The 21,580-nt window shown below is 43.2% G+C and overlaps 1 protein-coding gene across 4 annotated transcripts in view; it reads left to right on the top strand.

The window, feature by feature from the left end:
* Positions 1-21,152, top strand: part of SIDT2 (SID1 transmembrane family member 2) — a 56,759-nt gene extending 35,607 nt beyond the window's left edge. For 3 of the 4 annotated variants that reach the window (XM_030220565.1, XM_030220567.1, XM_030220566.1), the window contains 14 exons: positions 2,419-2,537; positions 4,705-4,778; positions 5,164-5,230; positions 5,582-5,655; positions 6,315-6,438; positions 7,318-7,435; positions 9,373-9,509; positions 10,408-10,516; positions 12,004-12,080; positions 12,226-12,272; positions 12,572-12,677; positions 13,227-13,337; positions 15,572-15,685; positions 17,023-21,152. In XM_030220565.1, the coding sequence (XP_030076425.1) occupies positions 2,419-2,537; positions 4,705-4,778; positions 5,164-5,230; positions 5,582-5,655; positions 6,315-6,438; positions 7,318-7,435; positions 9,373-9,509; positions 10,408-10,516; positions 12,004-12,080; positions 12,226-12,272; positions 12,572-12,677; positions 13,227-13,337; positions 15,572-15,685; positions 17,023-17,085 (1,340 nt within the window). In that variant the 3' untranslated portion in view covers positions 17,086-21,152. Of the gene's footprint in view, positions 1-2,166; positions 2,222-2,418; positions 2,538-4,704; positions 4,779-5,163; positions 5,231-5,581; positions 5,656-6,314; positions 6,439-7,317; positions 7,436-9,372; positions 9,510-10,407; positions 10,517-12,003; positions 12,081-12,225; positions 12,273-12,571; positions 12,678-13,226; positions 13,338-15,571; positions 15,686-17,022 lie in introns of all 4 variants that reach the window. The other variant, XM_030220568.1, reaches the window with a different exon arrangement.
* The last annotated feature ends 428 nt before the right edge of the window (positions 21,153-21,580 follow it).

Below are 21,580 nucleotides of genomic sequence, written 5' to 3' on the forward strand. Positions count from 1 at the left end.
GCTGTTCACTTGCAGTGTGTCCAGATCTCAAGGTGGCGTGTTAAGGGCGGGATTTGGGTGTTCCTGAGACCTGGATGTTTTGGTTTTGTTCCGTTATGACTGAAAAACATACAGGACTAAAACTAAGACATTTTGCGGTAGACCTGTTTTTAGAACGAATAGGCCACAAAAAAGTGCCTTAAATGAACAGATAGCCACTGGAGGAATAAAGGAATGACCCAAACAGTACATACCAGTTACTCTATGACAGCTTCAGATGTTCTGGTCAGTCCTATTAGAGCAGCAAGCAAGTCCCTGGAGTAGCTTAGTGGTTAGCGCAGTGCACTGTGGAGAAGGGGACCCAGGCTCATAATGCACCCTGTTACATTTGTGGTGGAAAGTGTCAGCCCCCTAAAACCCACCAAAAACCTACTGTACCCACATATAGGTACCTGCAGCCATAAGGGCTATTGTATTGGAGTATAGTTGGTCACAGGTTTTTGGTGGGTTTTGGAGGGATAACTATACAATATAAGGGAGCAACTGTGCGATGTGTACCTGGGAGCTTTTATGTGAAGTCCACTGCAGTGCCCCCTAAGGTGCCCTACTGCTCTTCTGGGATTTTGTGTGGCCAGTCTACTAAGAATGCTGGCTCCTCCTTCATCCCAATGGCTTGACTTTGTGCATTTTTTACTTGGGTGTTGTGGGGTTTTTTTTTTTTCTAAAATGGGCCAAAAAGATAAATGTGTAGAACACAACAACAACTAGCAAATAGCCATTAAAAAATAGATAGACGTTTTTCTGTTTAGAAAATGGCTATATTCCTCACTTGAATTTTGGATGTTTTGAGCATTTTCAATATGATGTCTATGTAACTTTGTAGGTCTGGTGCTTTGAAAATACGCCTCTATGTGGCCTGTTATCAGAAGGCCAAGCAAAAGAATAGAACCAAGCTCCACACCTCTCAGCACAATTTTTTTCTACACTTGTCAGAAGGACCAGGTAGTGTCTTTAGTGTCCTTCAGACACCACATTCTTAGAACGGAGAGAAATTATTGCTTTCTTTCAGAGAAAAGCAGCAGGGTGATACATAAGGAACAAAGATGTCCAGTTTAATAGAGGAATTGCTAAGTGTCTTTGGGAGATTTACAGCTCTTCAAGCATATGCAGTCCTTATACCCTGTCAGAATTAGTCACAGTCAAGTTCTCTTTATACAATATGGTGCATTCCTCATTTGCATACTATTACCCAGGGTTCACCACAGGACATGTTATTTTAAAACACTTATCCTCATTCAGTGCAGGTGCTCTCATCTGCTGTGCCCAGCTTCCATCTGCAGCTGTGCCTGGTTCTCTGGGAATATGCACAGGTTTCCACATATCTGTGTGTAAATCCTCTAATGCTAACCAGTTCCTGTGCCCCTATCTTTGGGAAGTGCAGAAACTACCTAATCAGAAAAAAAAAAAAATCTGTTATCTATGTATGTTTTGTTAAGCATAAAAATGCTCAATAATGTATTGATTCGAAATAACTTAATCAACTAATTGATGAATGTTGTAATGCTGACTGTCCATGAGCTTTAGTTTGTGGGTTCCCAGTGGTGTGGACTACAGCAGTGTAAGGTAGGAGATTCAGTGGCTGAAAGGATCTTGATGACCTCAGGAAAGAGACTGCTTTAAACTGCTGCCATCTTACACAATACTGGGGGCGATTTTAAATAGCCCATAGTGCAGGCAATGTATGTGTGCACTTCTAGCTCACCTGCACTGCATGCAACTTTTCAATGGGAAGCCACCCCGCAGTTTCCCTTTAAAATGATGGCCACTGTGAGAATGCAGGTGCTTTGCACTCGGTACCCATGTACTTTCAGTAAGTTCCTTGGATGGGTGTTGAAGTAGCCACGGGGAGATATACACATGGCTGTGAAAATGAAATCCCCAGGGATACTCTTTCTCCCTTGAATCCCGCTTCATACGTTTGGTTGCTGAAGGTAAAAATAGGTGCACCGTAACTAGTGAGGGTAGAGGCAGTTTTCAAACTCTCCATTTTCACAAGTCAAACTCTATTTTATCCAATAAAATTAGTTTGAGAATTGCCCTCTTAAAAATCAACTGCTTTTGAACTGTTTCACAGCCCTGACCTAAACACACCCCCCGGAACACCTTTTTATTTTTTTTTTGTCTTAGCTAAAAGTTGGCACACTGCGAAAGCCAGCATCTACTCTTGCCTGCGTTGAGGAGGGTAAGTTTTCAGTCAGGCCACTTTACCGGGGTGGATTGCTTTGAAAATTGTCTCTTCCCTTAATTTTGTGCCTCTTTAAAGCTTATGGACTGTTGGCACTGACAAGAAAAATCTTGAGTTACCCTGGCAGGGCTGATTTGCATGGTCTCTTGGCCATCTATCCTGGTTTCCCTGACTCTCAATCTATTCTCCTGCAGATCGCTCCATGGAGAACCTCGCCAGCAGAGCCCGTCTTGATTCCCTGAGCTCTGTGGAGGAGGATGACTATGACACTCTGGCTGACATTGACTCAGATAAAAACATTATCAGAACCAAGGTGTGTGGCATTGCCTGTGCTTCTCCTTCCCCCTTCCCCCTTCCCCAACTGAGTCCCAGTGAGCTGCTTGGCATCTCAGAGCCACTTGGGTTATGACTCAGCACTTATGTGCAGTTGGCAAACTATTTTTTTGGGTATTTAGCTACATTAAAAAGGGGGTAATTTTATAAATTTGCTTGCCAGTTTTGATGGCCCGTTGGCACATGCTGAGTGTCAGCTCCATGACTGGATCATGGTGCAAAGATTCCATTGTAGAACATTAGTGCAAACCACCATGAGCATACCAAAAATATAATGCACCATTAGTTACGTCTGCCGTAGCCGTGTTAAAACTGTTGACATGTTACGGCAAGGGCGTGTACAATGTACAAGATTTCATGAGGTACGTGTGTCAATTTGTGTCCATGTCCATGCTGTGCCTGTTGGCGTGGCACTTGTGTGCCAGATCAGTTACATGTGCCTTTATAGAATGGTGCTTAGTACATTTACGTGCCAAACTGCCAATTTTTCTCAGCAGTGATGTGCATAAGTGGCATGTAATTGTAGTTGCCAATTTATAAATTGCTTCCAAAGCGACTAAACTGCCTGTTTGATGATTTCTCTTTTCAGTGGGCCAAAAGTAGACATGTTGCTTCACAAAGTATACTTTTAGCTTGCCCTTTTCTGCACAGCTGTTAATGGGGGTGGGATAGGGAAGAAGAAAGTACCCGCAGGAGTTCATTTTAAATTCACACAGTCTCCTATATATCTGGGAAAGCAAGTGTAATGTTAAGCACCTACAATGCCCACAGGCCTGCTTTATTCTTTTTTTTTTTTTATTTTTATGAAGTCTTTATTGGAATATAATACACATAATCTGATACAACGCACTTGAGGCATATCTTACAACAGTCCACTTAAACATAACACAATTCTTTAACAATGTAGCTAACAGCTAATACATAGCGTGATAATATTATCAATTCTGACAAGTGGAGTACATCTTATTGTGCTAATGCTCCGAATATGGCCTGCTTTATTCTAATGAAAACTCTACTTCAGCCGCACCAGTTCTGGGTTGTTTGCCCACCTGCTCGCTTCTTTGTACATACTTATCCTTGCCTCTTGTTCACCTGCTGTCTGCACATCTGTCTAGTGTGTTAATGCCTTTCTTCATTGGAGAATGAAGGAAACAACGAGGGACAAATCTCCACACCTTATAAGTACCTGTATATAGTAAACCACTTTGAATGTAGTTGCAAAAACCACAGAAAGGCGGTATATCAAGTCCCCCTTTTTTTTTTTTTGTTACATTTGTACCCCGCACTTTCCCACTCATGGCAGGCTCAATGTGGCTTACATATTGTATACAGGTACTTATTTGTACCTGGGGCAATGGAGGGTTAAGTGACTTGCCCAGAGTCACAAGGAGCTGCCTGTGCCTGAAGTGGGAATCGAACTCAGTTCCCCAGGACCAGAGTCCACCACCCTAACCACTAGGCCACTGCTCCACTTGCTTTCCCTTTACCTTGAAGCACTGCAAAAGAAACAGTGGAGATGATGACCAAGAGACCAGAGTGCAGCCAAAGATGTCTTCAAAGGAGGGGTTGTTTATTGGCAACAGCTCCTGTAAAATACATAAAAAGGCATAAAACACAAGGGCCGCGTTTCGGCTATACTACCTGCATCAGGAATCCAAAAACAAATCCAGATGTGCATGTATCAGGAGTAAAAAAAAAAAAAACCCCACCCAAAAAAACTGTACATCCATCACAAAATGCAGTATGAAACTTATAGGGGAGTAACAGCACACCTTCCCCTAATCTTCAATCCCTGTGTGGAGAAGAAGTATTGCTGTTGCAACTATTGACTGCAGTAATCGTTGATTTTTTTTTTTTAACCATTTATTCCCCTATAGGTTTCATACTGCATTTTGTGATGGGTGTATAGTTGTTTTTTTTTACACCTGATATATTCACATCTGGATTTGTTTTTGGATTCCTGATGCAAATAGTATAGCCGAAACACATGAGTAAGCAGTTATGTGCCTTTTTTATGTATATCATGTGAGCCGTTGCCAATAAAGAACCCCTCCTTTGGAGACATCTTTGGCTGCATTCTAGTCTCTTGGTTATCTCCACAGTTCTTTTGCAATGCCTTTCTCATGCTGTATCTTTTTTGCTTTCAGAAATTTTTATACGTTGCAGACCTGGCCCGAAAAGACAAGCGTGTCATGAGGAAGAAATACCAAATCTACTTCTGGTGTGTACTGTTGTTGTAAACTTCTACTGGGTGCTACTCAGGGACAGCAGAGCAGAAATGCTTGTTCTCTATTTGGCACATATCTGATGACATCATAGGTTCTCCTACATTGGTTTCCATGTTTTAAAATGATAAAGTCATCAGTATGAGCCAGATAGTTTCTTATGGGAGTGGTTGTAGAATTACATTGCAAACTGCCCTCTCCTTTGAGGGGGACTACTGAACAGGGTGGGATGTGTGTTTGGGGATGGTAAGAGGAGATGCTGGTGAATAGAAACAATTTCTGGAAATGGTTTATACTCAGGATTTGCTGAGTGGTGCTTTGTTCATCTTACATGGGATTGGTGGCACAGATTCTTATTGTGCTGGTTTGTGTCTTCTGCAGGAACATTGCAACCATTGCAGTTTTTTATGCATTACCTGTCGTCCAGCTGGTGATAACATACCAGACGGTAAGCAGCAGGGGAGCTGGCATCCTTCTGTTTATAAAACAAGTACAGCCCTCTTTAGATGAAAACACAAATAAATGTCGGCAAGTTCTGTGGAGGTAACTCACATATAGGATGTGTGGGATTAAGGAAGGCCTGTGAGGGAACTCCCACACGAGTTGTGTGAAACAAAGAAAGACTCTGCAGTGTCGCTGTATGCCAGTAATGATTACTGGGGTGGGTAACTCACTTTGGAGATGGGAGAAGCTGAGATGGGGTCCCAATGATGTAATGAGAATTTGTTCAACTTGTGCACGTGATACAGCAAAGCATTAGGAATGTTCAGTTTTATTCCTGTTCTTTTCCCTTTTGTAGGTTGTAAATCTGACGGGGAATCAGGATATCTGTTACTACAACTTCCTATGTGCTCACCCTCTTGGAAACTTGAGGTACTGTCCTCAAGTCACCCTAACCCTCTGGTGATTCAGGATCCTGCTGTTGACAGTAATAATCTGATAACATCGTCCACAGACAGAACACATCATGTGTGCCATACTCTAGTTTCCCTGTGCAGTATCTCTTTAATGTATTCAGAAGCTGGAAGTCACCGAGCAGCCATACATGCAGAGGGTATGTTAGGAACATGTAGCCAGAAACACTGTGCTCGGTTCTTGAGGTCTTGGAGGCTTCTATTACAGATTATACCTCCAGGTTATTCTTGGTAACTTTGTAGCATCGCACAGCATCTGTTGGGCAATATACCACCCTTTGTTGGAGGTTGGAATTGAGGACAGGCAGGCACATTGCACACTAAGTTTCTGTGTCAGTTGCAGTCAGAAAGAGGGCAAAGTTTTATAACGGGGAGAGCTTTATGCAGGAGTGAATGTGCATTTTAGTACATGTGTTTTATCTTGGTCAAATTGGCCAAGGGAGCTGCTTGGCATCTCGGAGCCACTTGGGTTATGATTCAGAACTTAAGTTCTCTGTGAGTGGCTGTATAAGTGTCAGGTCCCTCTGTGTACTCTGTTACCCTCCAGCTCTTGGGTAGTGTCAGTAGAGGGCAGCATTGAGTCTCTTGCAGTAACCTGTGCTTCCTGCTTCCATGTAGCGCGTTCAACAACATTCTGAGTAACTTGGGTTACATCATGCTGGGCCTCCTGTTCCTGCTTATTGTGCTTCAGCGAGAGATCAGCTACAACCGTCTACTCCTGTGCCATCGTAGCAATGCTGAGGTGAGACCCTAGCAACACCAGTTTGAAATGGGTTAAGATAGATTGAGGTCTTTGCGCCAGTTCTTGGAGGGGGTCTTACTGCTGGAAGTGCCTATGTGACAGCTATGACTGAAGAGGAGATGTGAACCAGTGCTTCTGTTCTGCAGTTATTGATTCACATCTTATTTATTTTTTAGGATTTATTTATCTGCTTTTTGAAGGAATTCACTCATGGCCAGTGTACAGCAAGAATAAATCAAACATAAGCAATAGACAATTACAACAGTAAAAATATTTAAATAACAATACAAAGTATGGCATAATATGCTACATTACAATGTCAGCATAATACACAATGAAACATTTTAATAGACAGCTTAGGGTGTAAGCAAAGATGGAACATATAGATAAGATAGAGTAACAGGAGTAAGCAAATAAGGGACTAATTTAAAGAAAGTTGCACGTTCAGTCAGAAATGTGCTTGAATATTATGTCAGCTAGGGTATGAGTGGATAAACGTGTCCTGCTACAGTATCTTTCCATCTGACTTCTGGATTATGTGGATTTGCTGAATTAGTTCTGAGCTTCTGGATTTGTTGTGATTTTTTTTTTTTTTTGAGAAATTGGAATGAAGTCTTCATTAAATGCAGTGGGGTAAAGCTGGACTTGCTCAGACTGTGCAGATAATATTGAGTCAGTTAGTGAATCTACTTGGTGCTGGTTGGTAAGAATACCAGAACTGAGTCTTATGTTCTGTGCCTTGGGTGGGCTGGGTTCCTGTGTTGCATCACTTGGAGTTGGGCTGGGAATGCTGGGGCTATATTACTCTGTCGGAGCGCATTCACAACTGACGATTAGCATTTGACCAATCTTAGTGCTTGGTTTCTCTTGAATCTGCAGGAATCTGGCATCCCCAAACACTTTGGCCTTTTCTATGCTATGGGTACTGCATTGATGATGGAAGGGCTGCTCAGTGCCTGCTACCACGTTTGCCCCAATTACACCAACTTCCAGTTCGGTGAGTCCTGTGGTGCAAGATGCTGATCTTTGGAGGCTCTAAAACCATCTAGGTGGCTGTAGCCTCATATATCCTTTATTGGCGGGACTAGCAAAGATGATATATCTTGACTAAGAACTAAACCATATACTACATTAAAATTTCTGGTGAACGGCAGGGTCAGCTCAACTTGGTAAGCACAGCAGGGGGCACCGGCATCTGAGGGCATCAAAACCTGCTGCGAGCACCGCTGTACTAATTCTTGAGCCAGCCCTTTCTGCACACACGTCTTGATTCTTTAGCTTTGAGCTGCTCAGTGCAGGAAGGAACTCCTGTGCAAGTCTTAACGAGACAGAAGACTTTCACTAGTTCCTTCTCTCACTACATGGCAGTAGAGGTAGAGTGGCAGTGACCGGGACAGCGCCTGGAGGAAAGAGGTGTGCCAGAAACCCTGTAATATAGCTCTTGTATCCCGCTAAGTCCCACAAAAGTGGTTCAAAGCGGGTAAGAACTAAGAGAAACAATATAACAAAATTAGCCTAAGAATTTCTTGGACAGATAAGTTTTTTTCAAATTTTTAAGGAAGGATCATAAGAACCCAGAGAACGCTGACCAGATGGAAGGGATAACCAGAAATGAGGAGCTTGATAAATGAAAGAATTCTCAAGATAATGTTTGTACCTAACTCCTGAAAAAGAAAGCAGGAACAAGCGAAATGGATCTCTAGTTCTGTTAATACTGTTAATTTTAGAAATGAAAAATAAATTAAGACTATAAGCCGGAACAAAGCCGTCAAACATTTTGAATATTATACAAGCCATTTTAAACAAACCAAAGGCATTAAATGGTGGCCAGTGAAGAAAAATAAGAGCAACAGAAGCACTTTGTCCCTGTCTGTGGTTGCCAGGGTGGATCCTGTTCTCTAGTAATGTTGATACTTTCCTCGGAGTTTAGCAATTTAATTGAGCTAATGCTAGGGAAGATGTGGTCTGTTGGATTTCTGGTTAAACAGGAAAAAAAACTCCAGAAGCTGCTGTTTTAAAGTAATATTACCAGTCAAAGCCAGAGTATTATTTACCTTGTGTAGTATGATATTCAAAATTTGGAAGGGGAGAGCTTCCAAATGTATCAGTTTTATGTATTCCTTATAAATATGAAAAGGGCTCCTTATATAACCAATAGCTCCTGTGTTTTCCCAGTTGAAAGAGTGTTATATTCACAAAATTATTTACTTTGTCATTTTCTTATCAGTCAACTAAAATTTGGAATTCTTTTTGACATAAAACAATTGTTTATTTTAGGTTTTAGCAACACAATGAAAACCTTTCTATTTCATATGTACTGGTATTGTAATTCCTGGGATAGGCCTGGCTTCTTAGTCTATTATCTGCTTAGAACTTTAAAGTTAGTAGCAGAATGCAAGAAATGAAATGTTTTGCAAGGGATAAGATCAAAAGTCCAGTACCGAAGAGACTGAATCCCCGCCCTCCCCTCCAGTGCTTTATTTTTCTGTTGCATATATGCAGTGACTGAGCTGGACAGAGATCACTTTGAATACTTTCAGCTGGGCTGAACAATATTGTTCTGTTTGTATGCTGCTGCGTGGCAGCAGGCACTTGGGGGCTAAAACACCGGCCGCTGCAGATTTTTTGATATCTGGATAATCAGCGCCTGGATATTGAATGGTGCTGAATATCCATTATAATTTGGCCGTTGCTACTTATCCAAGTGCCAGCAGCATTCGGACCGGTATCCGACTAAGTAACTGGATAGGGTTAGGCTACCCTTTCTGATGCCCTACCTTTTATCCAAGTAATTATCTGGTTAGTGAACAGAGTATCGCCAGCTTCGTTCAGGCGCTCCTGGCATCATCCCAGTAATGTCACTGAAATTGCGGGTATGGGAGTCGCCCAGATATGTCCTGCTGAATATCGACCCCCTTGCTTTCTTTTCTCCAGACACATCCTTCATGTACATGATTGCTGGGCTCTGTATGCTGAAACTCTATCAGAAGCGTCACCCTGATATTAACGCCAGCGCCTACAGCGCCTACGCCTGCCTTGCTTTCATCATCTTCTTCTCTGTAATTGGCGTGGTGAGTTCTCTGTGTATGGCTTTGGCTAGTTAGCTGCAGAGGTCTTAGTGAAGCTTAGTTACAGCCCAGACTCTCAGTCCTCACTCATTGTCCAATAATAACAGAACATATGCAGTTCTTGTATCTTTATGATATACTAAGCTCACCAATATCCTATTCTGAAATTGTAAAAGTCCCAGTAAGGTATGATTGTTGACTCTGCTTGGCGTTATTCAATATTAGTTTAGTTTATTAATAGCTCGATATACTGGCCTTCAGTGAACAGAGTGATTGTACAGTAAAAATTAAAACAGTAGAAAGGAACTACATAGTAAAAATCAAACGGGGATAGCACAGCGAGAAATCAAGTAGAAGGAGATGGAATAGAGTGGTCAATAAAATATATAAATGGGTTAAAACAAAAAGTTCCAGGAAGTGATTACAATGGAATTGTGGTTTTCTATACCTGATGAGGTTGAAATAATTAAAAGTTTGATTCACTAAGGTGTTTTTTTTTTTCACATTTTGTGCCTATGCGGTGGGGGGGGGGGGGGGGGGGGTGGAAAGCTCAGTGATTCAGATCCTAATTTTCTGTAAGGCTCTGTTCCTGTGAAAGCTGAAATGGGTATTGTGATACTACATAGGGTTAAAGGAATATCTTTTTATTATAGGGGTATCCAGGAAATTCTGGTGCCCTTGCTGTGTGCTGCATCTGGTACAGGGGTACGGTTGCCAGTGAGTCCCCCCTCCCCTGCTCCAGTTACAGGCTCATACACTTTAGACTGTGCCTGGATACACAGTTCTTATTTCCTTCAGAAAAACAAGTACTACAGGTCAATATGAATGCCGATAAGCGAAGTGTTTGTTAGCTCTCTCACCTCTGACGCTCTTCAGCTAGTACCTCTGTCTGCTCCCACAGGTGTTTGGCAAAGGGAACACAGCCTTCTGGATCATCTTCTCTGTTATCCACATTGTGGCCACCATGCTGCTGAGCACACAACTGTATTACATGGGGCGCTGGAGGCTTGGTAAGCAGGGGTGGGGGAAAGCAGGGGAAGATTGGTGCTTGCATTGTCAAATGGCAAAAGTGCACACATCTTTAAGCCTGCACGTAACCCAATTTTTTAAAATTATTTTTATTTTATTTTACTATTTAACGAGATCCACCAAATCCAACAAAAATTCCAACTTACAGCATAACCTGCACATTAACCATCCTGAGTTACATTTATTTTTCTCCCCTCCCTTCCCCCCCCCCCCCTTCCTTTTTTAACTAACCAGCCAGCTCCAGGGTAGCTCTTCTCTGGAGCAGGTTCAATAAAACCAATCCCAGCCCCCCCCCCCCCCCCCCCCCCCCCCATTAACCCTATAACCCGAAACATCTAATATCCAGACCCTCCTAAAAATTGCAACTTTGGTGTGCCATCTGCCATTGCTGATCCAGCAACAAGCTGCTGAATTGGTGTAGTGCTGTGCAAGAGCACCTCCCATCCCAGAGTCAACATTTGCTCAAAGGCTCTCTGCATAACCCCATTTTAACAAGGGTACCTGGATAAATTGGGTTTGAACATTGCATTATTCCAAGATAAGGTTGTGTGTGTGTTATCGGCATGTGAGCTACACGCATTCTCCTTGAAACTAAGTTATACATATGGATTCATAACAAGTTCCCCCCCCCCCCCAACAAAATATTTCTCTTTTTATATATGTGGTCAGATTTATTCACACTACACGCGTTACTTCTTTTTTTCACCCAGATCAGACCAAACTGAGCTCTTGAAAACATACAGGCTTGCCTTCATAACTAGTGTTTGCAACCAGCTCTGTCAGTGGAACACTTTAGTGCCGGTTAAACCTGTCACGATACTTATTCATTCATAGTTAGTACAGGAAAGAAAATGCAGTGAATGTACTTAAGAAACTGTTATATTCTATTCCACAATATGTGAAAGGCCAACAGGAGGCGCAATGGGACAAGGCATGAGTGACACCACATCAGTTTGTTCTTCCTTTTTCAATGGCTCCGGAGCAGGCTTATATCACTTGTTAGAGCAGTGGCGTAGCTAGGTGAGGCCATGGGGGCCTGTGCCCCTGGTTTTGCTGGTGGGGGTCCCCACCCATCACCAGTTGAAGCCTTGTCCAGCGCCGCTGCGTTCCCTCCCCTGCTCTCTCTTCATCCTGATGCCCTGCATGTTCCTGTCAGTGAAATTGAGCATGCTCAGTTTAACTTAAAGGTGTGTGCAGAACGTCAAGAGGAAGAGAGAGCAGGGCAGGGAACGTGGCAGCACCGGAGACCAACGGGACCCCCGCCAGCCAAGGTATTTGCTGCTGTGGGGTGCGGCAGATTAAATGTGCCCCCCCACCTCGGGCTCTGGCCCCCTCCCACCGTGAGGTCTGGCTACACCCCTGGGTTAGACCCTTGGAGAGTTGAAGAAAGGGGCCTTGCTGGGCTTAGGAGTGGGGAGCCCCCTAGCTCCCTGTCAGTGTGGTGCTGTCACGTTTCCTCTCTTTGCAGACAGTGGGGTGTTCCGAAGGATTCTGTATATTGTGTACACAGACTGTGTCCGGCAGTGCAGTGGTCCCATGTATGTGGTGAGTACTACTCTTCTCCCCTCAGGAACAGGGGGAAAGGCTCTCTGTCTTCTTTCCTTTCTTCAGCTTACTCACATTCACCCTCCCTCCCACTTCAGTCCTGCAGGCTCTGCTAATGGGTGTCTGCATCCTTCTCTGTTTTCAGGACCGGATGGTGCTGCTTGTCATGGGGAACATCGTAAACTGGTCATTGTAAGTATAAGATCTTTGCTTGTCTGAAGCACATCATGCAGCAGTCTCATGTATTATGTGACGGTATACATCCTGGCCCCTATTTTGAGTCACGGGACACAATACATCACACCTGTTGTGCACGTCATGTCATGATTTAGGTCATGCTGGTATCCTGTGGGAATGCTTTTCATGATGACTTTCATCACTGCATGCCAGATAATGCCATAAACTGAAGATATACCAGGTCAGAGGTTATCCATTGGCCTTTCCTGGGCACTAATTCAATTGCTTTGTCCCTTCTCCTTCCCTCCCATTAGAGCTGCCTATGGACTTATTATGAGGCCCAATGATTTTGCTTCATACCTGCTGGCCATTGGGATCTGTAACCTGCTGCTGTACTTTGCCTTTTACATCATTATGAAGGTAAGGACTGTCCTCTTCCCCTTTCGCTTTCCTCTGCTCCTTGACCATTAACACCAACCTCCGATATCACACAGTCTCCTGTCTGTGTGTCTGCAGACCCTAAGCACCCCTCACCCCATCCTTCTCACAAGGTTTCTTTTTATTTTTTTCATACTGTGTGAAGTATTGGTCCATAGTAAGATACTGTTTTGTGGCCTCGCATCATGACCTGGATTCTGTTAGTGGTTCTATCCTATCAATCTATGCTGCCTGGTGTTAGTCAAGTATAACTCAGAAAGTACAGTTGCATCAGTAGAGGTTTACTATGAGGCATATTTTCAAAGCACTTTGGGAGGCTAAGTTCCATAGGTTTCTATGGAACTTTGGGAGGCTAAGTGCTTTGAAAATAAGCCTCTATGTGTTTCCCTGATGTGTGTTGCCTTCTGTAGTTGTGTGGGCTGTTCCATCTTCCTTTTCCTCCCTTCAGAGTGCTGGGTTGAAAAAGGATGGGATGCTCTTATGGTATGGTGTGTATTTCTATTGATTTATCTTCACTCTCCCCTTTCCCAGCTTCGTAGTGGTGAAAGGATACAGTTCATCCCCTTCCTCTGCATCATCTGCACATCTGTGGTATGGGGGTTTGCCCTGTTTTTCTTTTTCCAGGGTCTGAGCACCTGGCAGGTGAGTGTGAGCTTTGGAGTGCTGTCCTGGTTCTTGTCCCTCCTTTGCAGAGACTGATCCACCTAGATCCTCCTTCTGTTCTGCAGTGGCTTAATGTTGCTTCAGTGTGGATACCAGCTTCTGCCCATTATACTGCTGCTTCACCCAGAATCACTTCTAGACTTACCAGTAACTTCTGTACAGCTGAATTCAGTGACATATAATATTATTATTATTATTATTATTAAAAATTTGTAGCCTGCTGTATCCCGTGCTTACAGAGGGTTATAACATTACATACAATAAAGCTCTGCAAGTGAAATACTATATACTGGATAGGGGGTGGACAAAGGCTGATCCCAATGAGAGTGAACACTTGGAGAATTTATGGTTACAAAATATGTACCTGAATATATGTAAACCACTTTGAATGTAGTTGCAAAAACCTCAGAAAGGCGGTATATCAAGTCCCATTTCCCTTCTCAGTTGGGAAGATTAGACGAGCTATTACCCTTTTCTACCGCCTAATCAGAGGGGACGGGTTTGTTAAGTACTCTTACATGAGGGCTTGGGAAGAGGACTTGGGGTGTGAGGTGAGTGCTCATGAATGGAAAGTTATTTGCTTAGAAGTAAAAAAAAAATCCTCTATATGTGTATTAATGAAAGAAAATGCATTTAAAGTTTTAACGCGATGGTACTACACACCAGAGCGGCTACAGAAAATGTTTCCGGGGACCACAGACCTTTGTTGGAGATGTGGGGAAAAAGTGGCACTTTTTTTCAGATTTGGTGGTCTTGTTGTCGAATACAGAATATTGAGAAGGGTTAACCCAAATGATGGCAACCCCCCTGGAGCTGGAGTGCCTTTGTGACCCTAAATGATGTCTTCTGGGCTGGGGAAATCAAGAGGCCTGAAATGGCAAAAAAGACTTAAGCAACTGTGTTTCACTGCGGCTAAGACAGTACTAGCAGCACATTGGAAGCAATCTAAAGGGCCAGCTGTTTCCAATTGACTGTTGAAGGTTCGAGTGTTGGGGGAATTGGAAAAACTAACAGACCGCCAGTTGGGGAAATTTGATCCTAAAGCGGCTGAATGGGTTCACCTGGATCATATGTTGGGAATAATTTAGAGGGAGAGGGAGGGGTAATATAAGGAGGGGAGAATTGAATCAGGTATATTGTTGCAGGTTTATAGGAGAACTTGAAGTGTTACGGGGATGGTTGAAAACAAATATCTGTTCTTTTTATGCTGTTGAATTGTTGTACCCTTCACAAAACGTTAATAAACATTTATTGTGGAAAACAAAACATACAATAAAGCAATACAACAAAATCACAATAAAATTATAAAACAGAATCATCATTAATAATAATGAAACACTAAGATGGTCAAAAACTTAATAATAATAATAACCAAAAGCACAGTCAATAAGTATATATAGCAGAATGTTTATACCAATGTTTATACTGCTGGGGTAGGCAAGCTGAAATAAATGTGTTTTGGTTGGGAGCAATTGTTTGGCCTTCTTATAGGCTGAGTTTCAAAGAGAGCTTTCATTTTAGAAAATCCTTTCCCTTGAGGAGTCTATGGGTGCATATATAGCCACAGTTTAAGGTGCAAACTCCCCGTCAGTAAGTACCTGTACCTGGCTGGTAGGTGGTTGACCCAGGGGCCTTGGCAATTTCAAAAGGGCATTCTCTGTGGCTAAACCTCTGTTTACCCACAGCCCTTTTTAAAATTGCCCCTTTATGCTTAGAGTGCTGTTGGAGCATTCAACAAAGTACAAGGTTATAAACAGTTAAGATTAGTATCTTACTGTACACTGCCTTGAGTGAATTCCTTCAAAAAGGCGGTAAATAAATCCTAATAAATAATAAATAAATCTGAGCACAGGGAAGTTAAAGATCACAGGGTGAATTGGTGGCAACTTGGCACTGAATTCTGCTTCTCTATGTGTCATTGCTTTACACTCACCATTAGAGTGACCACAACAGGCCTTCTCACAGGAGGAAAGCAAGAGTTCTTTTCATAGCACTTTGTCAGCCTGTGACGAGGGTACTGGGATTTGCCTCAGTGTCAATGTACAGATTACTGCCAGGTCCTGTAAAGTCAGACATGAGACTGGTCGTGCAAATGTCACCAGAAACACAAAATGGCCATGGGGATAGACAGTGTACATTTTAGTGTGAGTTTGTCTGCAGAAGAATACAAAGACTATGGTTTCCCACCTCCATCTCGCATCTTCTGTCTGCAGAAAACTCCAGCAGAGTCCCGAGAGCACAACCGAGACTGTATTCTGCTGAATTTCTTCGATGACCATGACATCTGGCACTTCCTGTCCTCTATTGCTATGTTTGGATCGTTCCTGGTGAGTACGTCTTGTGTTCTGGTCCAGTCCAGATAAGAAGCATGACTAAAGATCTGACTTCTCTTCCCCACAGCCCCTCTTCTAGGTGACAACCTCCAGTGCAGAGGTATAGTGGCCCTTTCAGAACTGGCTCTCTCTACATGATCATTGGTAGCATATTTAGGCATAGGCGATGTGGGGCAACTGCCTCTGTTGCCAAATTTAATAGGTAACAAAGTGTTTTTTGCTGTTGTCTTACCTTGATATAGGCCTAGTACAGCAGCCAGCAATACTTATCATTTATCGTTTATTATTTATATTCTGCCTGTCACAAAGTGGAGCGCTATAAAAACATTCACAACGAAATACATAATAAAATAAAGAGAAACACATTATTCAATCTAAGAAACAAAGCAAACAACTCTGCATACTGTGTCAGTCTACTATTATAAATCGCACAAGATATAACAGAATAATGACATGTATTTCTTCAGTAAGTAACTCTCCAGCATGGGGTCTTCCAGCTCTTGTGTGTCAACACCACACCTCGCTTGGGTTTGTGTTGTGACAGGAAGCCTTGCTGGAGGGAGGGAGTGAGGAAGGCCTCTTGCTGGAGCGTTACTTACAGAAGAGGTTTTGCTGGCTGCTGTGGGGTGATCTAAGGTACAGGGGCATCATGAGAGAAGGCAGAGAATTTGGGATGAGAAGCCCCTTTCCACTTTTCCTTTGCTTGTAGGCACCCACACTAGGTCTGGATTTCACTTATAAAGCTAATGAATAAAAATAAATCAAAACATAGAAAAGAAAATAAGATGATACCTTTTTTTTATTGGACTAACAATGCATTTTGTTATTAGCTTTTGAAGGTAACCCCTGTTCTTCAGATCAGAAAATCACCTTCATCTGAGGGGGGGGGGGGGGGGGGGGGGGGGCTCTTGCCACAGCTAATCTAGCTGCTGTAACGTCATCGCTATCCATTTTGCTTCTCAACCCTTGAGCCCTGGGGGTGCCCCATTCTTCATGGTACCTCTTTTTTTTTTTTTTTTTCTATCATTCCCCATGAATTGAAACACTTGCCCCAGTATTTCTGAATTTTCTCACAACTCCAGCATCTATGCCAGTAATTCCCTGCTACTTCCCTTCTATATCTGCTCTGGATGAAAGCTTTCAGCCCTGCTGCCCTTTGAATTTTTTGATCTGCTACTTTTTGCAGCACAAGATCATCATATATTCCTCATACAGGGCAGGCCAAACTGCCCCCTTTAATTCAGCTTTTTAGAATCCCGGGTACTCGGGAGGTTGGGAGACGTGGGAGGCTTGTACGTGGGAAATCCTCACAAGTTCTTGTACTTTTCTAGGTGTTGCTGACGCTGGATGATGACCTGGATACTGTGCAGAGAGATAAAATCTATGTGTTCTAGGCCTGGGCTTATGGCATTTCTGGGTGCTCCCTGCCATAGACGACTGAACATTTGAAGCTTCCTGCCTCCGTCTATGGATCATTCAGAAGCTTCCTGCCTGTTGTAATTGGATTGGCGCTCAGTGGGTCATTCACATTGCTTCAGTGTAGCAGCTGTTTTTCTTCTGTGGAAAACTCCTAAGTGTGGGAGGCCATGACCTTGGATGAGACAGTCAGAAGACTGGAAGGGGAGTAGATAGGCACAGACTTTGTTACTGCTGTGCTTTTGTGGAACGAACGTGATGTGGTTCGTTGCCAAGGGGAGACGAGCCTCTGGCATTCTGTGGACACTTTTTGCAAGGAATACAGCACAGATAGCTGATGAGGTGAAGTCTGAGGCCTTTTTTTTTTTTTTTTCTTCGTGCCGAATCTGACATAAGTCATTCATTCTGTGTGTGTGTGTGTGTGTGTGTACACGTCCGTCTGTGTGTCTTTTCATCTCTACAGCAGGTTTATAATGTATACAGCACAGTGCAGTTTCTGGGAGGAGAGACTGTTGCTTGCACATGAATTGCTTCGTTTGATTCTGTGAGCTTGACAGTTCTCTGCTGTATTCTTTCATTGCACCCTCCTGGAGCTGCAGGAATTCCCCTTTCTTAGAGGTGGAGGAGGAGTGGGGTCCGTCCAGGGTAAGGCTACAGCAGAAAAGAAGGCTCAGAAGCAGAGTTTCTGGCACTGATAATCTGTCTGGGCAACTTTTCATGATAAAATCCACCCCCACTTCTAAAACTCCCTGAGTAAACTTAAGCCAGTGGTTTCCAAATTGGGGTCAGGGAAACAGGGTTTCTCCATTTTTCTCTGTGACCTACGCCCAGCAGTGATAGTACTGTGCCTGTGCGTTAGAAAATGTTTGTAGCACTCTCCCCCGTTCCTTTTAGAGAAGAAACTCATGCAGACTGTTGCTTCTGCTGTCACCACTGCTATTGCTGCTTCTCTTTATGCTTTACATATGTGGGGGAAAGAGGAAATGGGGAAAAGGTCAGCTATTTTTTTCATCAACATCTGGGCTCGCCTAAAATAGGGCCAAATTGGATAAAAGTTTGAGTAGCACTGCCATAAGCTTTCCTTTGTGTGGGTGTCCCCTGACTTATACACTTGGTTACTGCACAGTGAATCAAGGATAAGTGCTCAGCCTGTGTTCTTTCCTGGGCTGAAATCACTAGATGATATTGGATATTATCTCAGGGCCTGATATTCAGGCAGTCTGGTCAAAGTCTAAAGTTAAGTGCTGCCGCTGGATGTACCATGCTGGTGGCTGTACAGATAGGAGGTAACGTGATAAACCTTTTTTTGTGTATGTGTGTAAAACCTGATTTATGCCTGCAAAAGGCCTCTTATAAAATGACTTGTGTGTAAAAGCACATGTGATGCAGTTAGGTGTGTACTTGTACATGACTTGAGAGCAGGCATGTTCAGGGCAGGAGTTTGAGAAGAAGAGAGAGAGTAGATTCATGATTTACACATGCACTTTACTTGCTAACATTTCAAATGATGCAATCACAGTCTAGGCACTATTTCTGTAGCATTCATGCCGGTATTTTATGAAGGTATGTAGGCCCCATCAGGGGCAAGTGGAACCAGACTCGTGTGATATGATGTAAGCACCAAATCTGGTAGATTTGTCTTTCTCCCTCAGTCGCTGATTGTGTTGTAAATTCGCACAAAGTGATTTCTGTCGCCTTTCAGGCTTTCTCCCAGACCTTAGTATACCCGTGTGTTGTCTCATTACCCTGTTACAGGCTTTGATATCAGGGACTTGTGACCCATGGACACATTATCAGTGCCAGTGTTTTTGCTGATATGGCAGAGGCCTTCCACTCCTTCCTCACACTCGCCAATTTAGTGCAAGGCTACTCTGTGCTGGCAATGACTAGAGGCTATTGTGGGCTGCAGTGAACTTCTATAGTCAACCTAAAACTGTTGAGGACGATATTCAGCCAGTGCAGACCAGCGCTTCTTTTAACACTGATTGTCACTGGGTGAATTAAACCCCGATATTCAGTACTTGTCCCTGTCTTGGTACTACCAATATTCAGGGGCACCACCCGGTTAAGAGTACAGCCTTTTTATTGCCCAAAGTAAAGCGGATAATTATCAGGGTGCTGTGTCTGAATGTTGGTGGCACCCAGGTAACTCCTAGCCGTCCCGACACTAACCCCATAGTTCCACAGTGTTCAGAGAGGATGTTGAGCGGCACCATGCTGCTGACTATGCCGTCGGGACCTGATTAGCGCTCGTTAACTGGATAGGAGCCTCTTCTGCATGGATAACTAGCACTGAATCCTGCCGCCTTTATTTTGAATCAGACATTTGCAGGTGACCTGAGTGAATGGAATAGGTCGGAGACAATCATCTCCACCTTATATCACTGGAGATGGCAGGAGACAGACTGAATCTTGTGAACCTTTTATCCCTTTTCCTGCTCCGTACTGTATGGGCGTTCTCTGTAACTCTTTTTTACCCACTAAGGAGGGGGCCTTACACGCGTTGGTGGGCGACAGACAGTTTGTCACTTTTATACAGTGTACTGGGTGCAGAAAGGATGTGTGGGGTGGTTGGAGGATATGAGACTAAGGAAGGGCTTTTCTCAAATTATAAGAACTCCAGCCCCTGCACTGTTGCCTAAATGCCAAAGTTGGAAGTTGGCGTGATGTTACTATGGAAGTACATTAATATGTGCGAGGTCTCACTGCCTCTTATTCTGCAACTTGTCAGGCTCCATCATGTTTCTTTTGGCCAATATTGTTTGTACTTGTGAAATCACATGAGGGTCACATCCGTCTGTCTCAGAGTTAATACTTTGCTGTAATTTAGCAGTTCATGGTCTCTAAGATGTGTCCTTTTCATCAGCTACAGCACTGCCAGTTTTCTAGGTCCGTTTATTTCACTAATCAATGAGAGTCTGGGTCTGCGGAAACACCACGATTCCAACTAAGATGGACATTTCAGGGGTCATTTTACAAGCGATTTAAACATGCAGAATAGTGTTCGACACAGTCTAGTAAGAGCTTGTAGAATTACCCGGGGGTCTCCATGCATAAAAGTAAGCACTGAGAAAATGTGGTGCCCACTTTTATGGGATACACAAATGAGTAGAGCAGGGAACTGGTCAGCATTTGTACACAGATTCTTACCGTCACATCCATGCACCTGCTTCAGGGCAAGAGGAACTTTGTGCAGGAGCTTTTGGGCAGACGATTTATAAATGTGCAGCATATGCCATGTGCCTTTTCTGCTTAGGTGCCCAGTTATAAAATTGCCTCTGCCTCTTCCCCCTTCCCCTCATCAGGAGGGAATTTTATGTAGGCTGCTTAGTTTCAAAGTAAATGCACACATTAAGGGGATGCCTAAAGTTAGACACTAAAATGCTGGGCAATAAGTGCAAATCCTATATCGGCAGTTACAGGTGTAATTGCTGTTTATACGTCCACATTTTAGCGCCTAAATTTAGTCACGGGCACTTACACCATATCAAAGGCTCCTGCCTAACCATCTTCAGTTACATGTGTAACTGACTGTGTTTTATAACCCTAACATGTATGTGCCACTTACACCCCTGACCCACCCACATCCGTGGTACAGGAATGACATACTAAGGTTATAGAATTATGACTAAGGGCAGTTAAACATTAGGGGTAAAATAACAGCTAAGCATTTGAAAATTAAGCGTTTGCATGCTGTTCCCTCACTTGCTCTGCACACACAGCCCTGCTAATGCCTCTCTTTAACCCAGTTGAACACATGTGCATTAAGGAAGCGAGGCCCAGAGACGTTATCTTTAGCCAGGGCAATTTACCTGCCAAATTACTTTGAAAATTGCCCTTCCTGAAAAGAGAAAGGGAATAAAATCTGTCCATTGTTGTGTGTGATTGTAAAAGGCTGAGAGAATATATGTCCTGGATGCGTGGTTTATCAAAATGTGTTTTATTTTTGCCTTTTTTGTTGTTACAATAAATCTTTCAGTAAATTTTTATTTTCTAAATGATTCAACAGCAGAATAATTTTTTTAAATTCCAATCTAAGTCTGTAACTTATATTAAAAAAAAAAGGAAGAAGAAATCAAACCAGCTTGTGAGAACATTTTTGAGAGTGAATTCTTTAAGTCTGCACATGCTCTTTGCAAACGATGGATGAGGTGTGAGTCTTTGAGCACTGATGAAAGTGTGTATCTGTGCTACTGGGTATGTGGTATTGTGGGGGAGGGGGCAGCAAGGACAGGGAAGGTGGATCACCCTGGCTGGACACTAATGGGAACAGTGTGGTGTTGGTGATAGGGACAGGGTAGAAATCTGGGTGTGGTATTTGGTGGCAGTGGCAGGAAGGTTCTGGATAGGGGCTTTCTGTGATGGTAAGGGCAGGGATGAGGGTTTCTAGTTACTGATGAACGGGATGTTGTAGGCATTGGTTATCAAAGCTGTGCTTCAGAGGAGTAGCCTCATACATTGGTTCCCAAGCAT

This window comes from Microcaecilia unicolor, chromosome 12, assembly GCF_901765095.1.
Source record: "Microcaecilia unicolor chromosome 12, aMicUni1.1, whole genome shotgun sequence".
NCBI classification, from domain to species: domain Eukaryota; kingdom Metazoa; phylum Chordata; class Amphibia; order Gymnophiona; family Siphonopidae; genus Microcaecilia; species Microcaecilia unicolor.